The sequence below is a fragment of the Cucurbita moschata genome, unplaced genomic scaffold, assembly GCF_002738365.1.
Source record: "Cucurbita moschata cultivar Rifu unplaced genomic scaffold, Cmos_1.0 Cmo_Scf00011, whole genome shotgun sequence".
In the NCBI taxonomy this organism is placed as follows: domain Eukaryota; kingdom Viridiplantae; phylum Streptophyta; class Magnoliopsida; order Cucurbitales; family Cucurbitaceae; genus Cucurbita; species Cucurbita moschata.
The window spans coordinates 5,196,358-5,203,721 of NW_019268527.1; the positions used below are offsets into that span (position 1 = coordinate 5,196,358).

The window sequence follows — 7,364 nt, forward strand, 5'->3', positions numbered from 1 at the left end:
TTTTTTTTTTTTTTTTTTTTTTTTTTTTTTTTTTTTTTTTTTTTTTTTTTTTTTTTTTTTTTTTTTTTTTTGAGTCCACCGGTCGGTTCTAACAAATATCTTTATATGTACCTTACTTATATCTAGGTGGTAATCGTACCAATCTGGAAGAAAGAAGGTGTTAAAGCAGAAGTTCTTAATGCTGCTGCTTCTGTAGAAGTAAATCTTCGAACGGCAGGGATAAAGGTTAAACTCGATGATTCTGAACAGAGAACTCCAGGATGGAAATTCAATTTCTGGGAAATGAAGGTTGGTGCTTAACTGCATATTTTTTATGATTAAGATCAATGTCTGACAGTTCTATTACCCTCAGGTTAGGACAATATTGTCTAAAAAACAAACCCTAATGTTCAATTTTTTAACAGACTGGTTATCTGCCAGTAGATATTCGTTCTCTCTGTTATAATTTCTGTATTTTTTATTATTATTTTCACAACTTAGAGTCTAGTTTTAAAAAGAATATTCTGTAGTGTAGGTTGGTTGGCTAGCATTTTTTTTACAGGATGTATGCATGTCTGTTCTTGATAGTTTTGAATGATCCAATTCCCTTTTTAGCTCCATTATTTTCACCTAGATTTTGGCTTCTTCCCTCTTTGCATTTGTTGCTATTAACTTGAAATCAAATGTCTGTAACTAGACTTGGATTTGTAGGGCGTTCCTTTGAGGATTGAGATTGGTCCCAAGGATGTTGCAAATCAAAGTGTGGTTATTTCTAGGAGAGATATTCCTGGAAAGCAAGGGAAAGTTTTTGGGATATCCATGGAACCTTCTATTTTAGAAGCTTATGTGAAAGACACGTTGGATGAAATCCAATCATCTCTTCTGGAACAAGCAAAAACTTTTCGTGACAGGTGCTTTCTTACTTTCATATGTTAGGGATGTTTCTTATTAAGTATATAAATCTACGTTCAGTTACATTTATCCTTTGCGAATTGAAGCAATTGAATGTTGAGTAGCATGCTTCTTGCAAATTGTAGTACAACATTACATACTTAGGTGGTTAAATGTAAATATATTCTGTTGAATTGTGAGGTTCAAGAAAATTTTTCCCATCTTCACCCTCATTTTCTTCCTGTCCTCGTCATTTGCTTCTCCATGTAAAAACAAATAAAATTTTGGTTAATCTTAACAGCACGATTAATTTAACAGGGTATCAGCTCTAAAGCTGTCATGGGACTGAAATGTTTTTTTTGTATACTTGATAATTATTTCATCTTAGTATATGAAAAACCTGCATTTTCCGCCCTTTTCATAAGATTTTCACTATTTTATTAATGACCTCCTTTTTGCAGTAACGTTGTGGATGTGAGTTCATATAATGAACTTAAAGAGGCAATCTCCCAGGGAAAATGGGCTAGGGGTCCTTGGTCAGCTAGGTATGCTTATTTTCATTTCTTGAGTTTTGTAGATAATGATCGTTGTGGATGTATTTTTGTGCATAATTTTGGTTGCTTCTGTATGGTCTTCTTCATCGTATTTGCAGTGACAAAGATGAGTTGAAAGTTAAAGAAGAAACTGGAGCAACAATTAGGTGCTTTCCTTTTGAACAGCCACAGGGACCTAAAACATGCTTGATGACCGGTAACGCTGCGGAGGAAGTTGCCATTTTTGCGAAGTCTTATTGAGATATAATTTCAACCCGACTTAAAAGGCGGCCAAGTCTAATTCATTTGGCTCTTTAATCACATTGTGTACACTCTCTTTAAGGTCATGCTAAATTCACCGGAAGGGAGCCGCCTCCTCTATCAACTTTTCTGAGGCAAAGGCCAAGCTACCTGGTTAGTATGGCATATATCCTCTGAAGTTGGACGTATTTTTTTTCTCTGCCTGCCTAATTATCTTGTTTGGTGGCTCAATCCTTCATTTTTGAAGCAGTATTTAAGCGATGAATTTATGTATGGATTAACTATCTCATTAAATTGTGTCTGTTTCCTGTTTCATAACGTGAGTTTGCTGTTATTTTGTTGAATATTTGACCCTTCAGTAAATTTTTTCTATTTCTTCTGTCCAAGGAAACAACCTTAGTATTCTCACTTGAATTTGGCATAAATGTAATTCCTAGAATTTTTGGATTGAAATCTTTTCCTGTACATTGGCTCACTTGAATCGACACAAGAAAAGAGAAAGAACACAAGACCATGAACTTCTTATTGGGGACTTCATGTTTCCAACATGGTTGGTCATCTACAGTAATGAATCAGGTTCTCTCTTTAAATTATGCAATGCATTTCCAGTTTTACCTGATAAAGCTAGTGGAGTGAAAATTTAGAGACTGATTGTTAACGCGTTTCACTTTAAAGGTTTCACACATATGTCGTGTTTGATGTTGTAGCCGAACATGACATGAGGGACCAAGAGGCATCTGAACAGGTTTGAAGCTTTGAGAAGTGTAAGTTTCTTTTCTTCTAGTTTCCTTAATACTCCATCCTGCTTCCCTTCAATCATGGCAAAGATAGATAAGATAGATAAGAAGAGAGTCCAAAAGGTGATGTGATTATAATTAGAATAGAAGGATGCATAAGGAAAAATTAGAAAGAATTTTGCTTGCTAATGAAAATGATACCCACCCACCACACCCACTATCTTGGGGCCCACACTTTGCATTCCCACCACCTAAATTTCCCTATCGCCACTATACACTGTCTACTTGAGTAGGAAAATACTTTTGTAAAATGCCACCTCACAATAGCCATAAAGTTGTTGGATTGGATTACACCCCATTCCCATCCCCACATTATTCCAAAATAAATAGAATGAAATAAATGTTTGCATATATCCTTTAAACTATTGCGATTATTGATTTAATACTTAATAATTGTTTTTTCTTTATTTTATTGAATTTTGTATCTGATTCATAAATCTTGTGGGGAGCTCGAGAATAAGTTTCATGAGTAGTTTCTTTAAGAGTTGATTTAGGGACTTGAACAATAAGATTCCACCACTTCATTAACTCGAGAGGAACTTAGTTCATATTAGATTGTAGATAAATTATTCATTAGCGACTAGTGGTACACTTAACGTGTAAGATGTAGGTATAGAACATATATATATTTTTTTAACTCAATTGTGATTATGAACAACTCGCGAAAGATAAGACAATTTTGATAAATTTACCTAATATATGTTATTATATATATTTGGATAAGATTCAAATATATGTTACATATTATTATTTTTGCAAACATTTGGGCTGAGAAAAAAACTAAGTTATTTGTGTAAAATAGGCTAAAAAAAATTTCCCCTCTTTTTAATCGTTCTTAGTATAAACTTTTGAAAACTTTACCTAAACTATTTTCTTATTTAGTCCTAAATAATTAAAAGTTAGCTGTAAATTTATCCCTACCAATAAAGTTGTGGAATAACTTAGATTTAGTTTGACCATATAAGATATTATTAATATTTTAACAAATTAAGTTTTTGATCATTTACTAATAATTTTATAAGGTAATATTTTTTCATTCTTTTAATTAATATTAACATTTAAAAAGAAATATTAACTTGATTTTGGGTAATATTTACGTCAAAATATCTTTGGCTATTCTTTGTCTAGGGATCATTTATGAAAAGTTTAAATAAAAGAATTATGATGATTTATTGGGAAGCATGCTTTGTCACAAAGTTAAGTAATCTTAATTGCATTATTATTGAGAGATTAGAAAGGTTGAAAGATGTGTTCTAAGTTGTTAAAATCATATCTTTTTAATTAATTTGGGCTTCAATTAAACACATTAGAAGTCTCCCTACCACCATAATGCCAAAATAGCCCTTCAAACCACTATTTTGTATGCTTTGTGTATTCCACTATCCTCCCCCACTTCCAAACTTTGGTCATCCAAATATGAGTGCAAATAATCATTTCTCATGCCAAAAATTCAACCCTAAAAAGTGAGCATCATTCTGATTTATTAACACCAAAGTTTTAATTCAATTATCTTTCCTATTTGTTCCTTTATATTAATGATTTTTTAAAAAAAAAAATAAAATGACATTTGAATGAGAGATTTAAATATCTGATATCTTGATGATATATACTTCTTCAGGATAGAATTGAATTGAGACTTTGACCCTAAAAAAGATCCTAAGATATGGAGAGAGCAAAGAGGAAGTAGGTGATGGTCTCATGTTATGCTATCCTTTTAGAGAAAATATGCATTACAACATTATAACAACTGTCAAAGATGAGATTTAAATTGCCCTTATTATTTGGCCTTTCAATTTCTTTCTCTCGCTATCACCTTGCTGTGGCTCCGTTCCCACAGCAAAACATTTCCATTTCCATTTTTTATTCTAAAGCTATACTTCTTCCTTCTCTGCTACACTGTGGCGCCTCCCATGGCGATCTCCAAATTCCTCTTTCTCCTTCTTCTTGTCCTTCCCTTTTCTTCTCCTGAGTTTGTTCCCTCTGACATTTTTCTTCTCAGCTGCGGCTCATCCTCCAGTCCCACCTTCTTTAACCGCACCTTCGTCGGCGATTCAGTCAAACCCGCCTCCGACTTTCTCACTGCCGGCCGATCGGTGGCGGTTTCCAACCGAAATCCGCCTCCGGATTCTGAGCCTTTGTATCATACGGCCAGAGTTTTCACCAGCGCCTCAAGCTACAGATTCAACATAAAAAAGAACGGTACTCACGTGCTGCGGTTCCATCTTTCGCCATTTTCGGCGCCGGAATTCGCTTTACATTCCGCAAATTTTACTATCTGGGCTAATGGTGCTTTTCTTTCTATGATTTCTCGCGTTAACGATTCTGTGATTAAAGAGTTTATGGTGAGAATTGACACCAATGTGCTTGAAATCGAGTTCAAACCGGTTTCGACTACAGTTTTCGGGTTCGCAAATGCAATCGAGGTATTTTCAGCTCCTAAAGAACTCATTACCGATAATGGAGCTAAGCTTGTGGATTCTTATGGAGTTCGAGAATATTATAAACTCACTTCACAAATTTTGGAAACGAAATACAGAATTAACGTTGGGGGTTCTCTGGTGACCCCGTTCAACGACAGCCTATGGAGAACTTGGGTGCCTGACGAGCCTTTTCTGGTATTAAAATCGGCGGCAAAGGTCGCCGCAACTTTTCACGCGCCGAACTATCAGGCCGGTGGCGCTACCAGGGAGGACGCGCCGGACAGCGTTTATATGACATTGCAACAGATGAACAAGGAAAACTCAACTTTGGGTGCAAAATTCAACATCACTTGGAACTTTCCATTGGAATCTAATGACGCGAAGCACTTGATTCGCTTGCATTTCTGTGATATTGTTAGCTCTGCTCTTAATCAGCTGTATTTTAATGTGTATATCAATGGCTATTCTGCATATAGGGATCTGGATTTGTCATCTCTTTCATTTCACCAGCTTTCAACTCCTCTTTATGTTGATTTCATTGTGGATGCTGCTGGTTTTGGGAATATTCAGATAAGTGTTGGACCGTCTGATCTGAGCAGTTCATTGAGATATAATGCGATCTTAAATGGAGCAGAGATCCTGGAAATGGTGAATGCTAAGGATATGTTTTCAGAAGCTGAGAAGAAGAAGAGAAATTTATGGGTTATTGTAGGACCTGTTGTTGGTGGATTTGTTGGTTTATGTTTGGTTGTGGCTGCAATTCTTGCTTTGGGTTGCAAGAGGAGGAAGAAGAGGAAGCCGAGGCGGGCCGAGAGTGCAGGTTGGACATCGGTTCAGGCGTATGGAGGAGGCAGTTCTGATAGTAAATTATCAAGGGGATCAACTCTTGCAACATCTTTTGGACCAAATGGATACCACAGCTTGAAGATCCCCTTTGCTGATATTCAATCGGCGACGAACGACTTCGACAAGAGTTTGATCATTGGTTCGGGCGGATTTGGTATGGTTTACAAAGGGGTTCTTAGGGACAATATAAAGGTTGCTGTGAAGAGAGGTGTGCCAGGATCACGTCAGGGCCTGCCTGAATTCCACACTGAGATTGCCATTTTGTCCAAGATTCGACATCACCATCTTGTTTCGCTTGTTGGTTACTGCGATGAACAGTCTGAAATGATACTGGTTTATGAATATATGGAGAAAGGTCCATTGAAAAAGCAATTGTATGGCCCGATTGTCTCACCGTTGTCGTGGAAGCAACGACTCGAAATCTGCATTGGTGCAGCCAGAGGTCTTCACTACCTCCACACTGGTTTTGCACAGGGCATCATCCACCGTGATATCAAGTCGACCAACATTTTGCTGGATGAGAACTATGTTGCTAAAGTTGCAGATTTTGGTCTTTCAAGATCCGGGCCTCGTCTCGATGAAACCCATGTTAGTACTGGAGTTAAAGGCAGCTTCGGCTATCTAGATCCCGAGTATTTTCGAAGACAACAACTCACTGATAAGTCGGATGTCTATTCATTTGGAGTAGTTCTCTTTGAAGTTCTTTGTGCTAGGCCTGCTGTTGATCCATTGCTTGCTAGGGAACAAGTAAACCTTGCGGAATGGGCACTGCATTGGCAAAGGAAAGGCATGCTCGAAAAGATTATCGATCCACATTTAGTCGGGCAAATCAATCCGAGTTCGTTGAAGAAGTATGGAGAAACAGCAGAAAAATGTTTGGCTGACTATGGTATTGACAGACCAACCATGGGAGATGTGTTATGGAACTTGGAATATGTTCTTCAACTACAAGTCGGGATACAGACCGAACCATTGGAACCCGTGGACATCGAGGACTCCGACTTCCCAACATCCACAGCAATTCATCCTAGCAACTTGAGGAGACATTCAGATGAAAGTACTGGTAATTATTCAGACATAAGTACAACCAAAGTTTTCTCCCAATTGCTTACTAATGATGGAAGATAGATAGCTTTATGATTGATTCTAAAACATAAGAAGCAATCTGAGTAGTCATCATTCTCTTTTCTTACACCATATTTTAGAAGTACCTTAGTTACATTTTACTGTAGGAAAATTACAGCCAAGTCTTCTAAGATACCACTACTTGGTTTAATGCTGTGAATTCTGTAGTATTGTAAATTTACCGAAACGAGTTTTAAAAATCTTGAGGAAAAGCTTGAAGGAGAAAGCCCAAATAGACAATATATGTTAGCGGTGGGCTTGAACCGTTGTAGAAACCATGCGGTTATTTGTTTCTAGAACGGTGTACGAAAAGAGGTTGAGAGTGGGCAGTGTGAAAGAAGATGAGCTCTTTCTTTTATCTTTCTTTTCCATTGGGAATCTTTTGGTTTGTGACCCAAAGTTGATGTTAGCTGTGACAAAACAAAATATTCCAAGTGATATCACCACGAGACCTAAATAAACGAGTAATTTTGTCTTTTAATGTTTACTTTTTTTTTTTTTTTTTTTTTTTC

At 36.6% G+C, this 7,364-nt stretch overlaps 2 protein-coding genes across 2 annotated transcripts in view; both read left to right on the forward strand.

Annotated features, from left to right (window-relative positions):
- The window catches only part of LOC111449493 (proline--tRNA ligase, chloroplastic/mitochondrial), a 5,737-nt gene extending 3,694 nt beyond the window's left edge, over positions 1 to 2,043 (forward strand). Inside the window, exons 8-11 of the mRNA XM_023089404.1 lie at positions 127 to 288; positions 691 to 890; positions 1,332 to 1,415; positions 1,523 to 2,043. Of these exons, the coding sequence (XP_022945172.1) occupies positions 127 to 288; positions 691 to 890; positions 1,332 to 1,415; positions 1,523 to 1,664 (588 nt within the window). The 3' untranslated portion in view covers positions 1,665 to 2,043. The remainder of the gene's footprint in view (positions 1 to 126; positions 289 to 690; positions 891 to 1,331; positions 1,416 to 1,522) is intronic.
- A 120-nt stretch (positions 2,044 to 2,163) lies between these two features.
- Positions 2,164 to 7,071, forward strand: LOC111449492 (probable receptor-like protein kinase At5g24010). Its single transcript, XM_023089403.1, has 3 exons — positions 2,164 to 2,240; positions 2,340 to 2,428; positions 4,080 to 7,071. The coding sequence occupies exon 3, from the start codon at positions 4,372 to 4,374 to the stop codon at positions 6,853 to 6,855; it is 2,484 nt and encodes an 827-aa protein (XP_022945171.1). The 5' UTR covers positions 2,164 to 2,240; positions 2,340 to 2,428; positions 4,080 to 4,371; the 3' UTR covers positions 6,856 to 7,071.
- Positions 7,072 to 7,364: the final 293 nt, after the last annotated feature.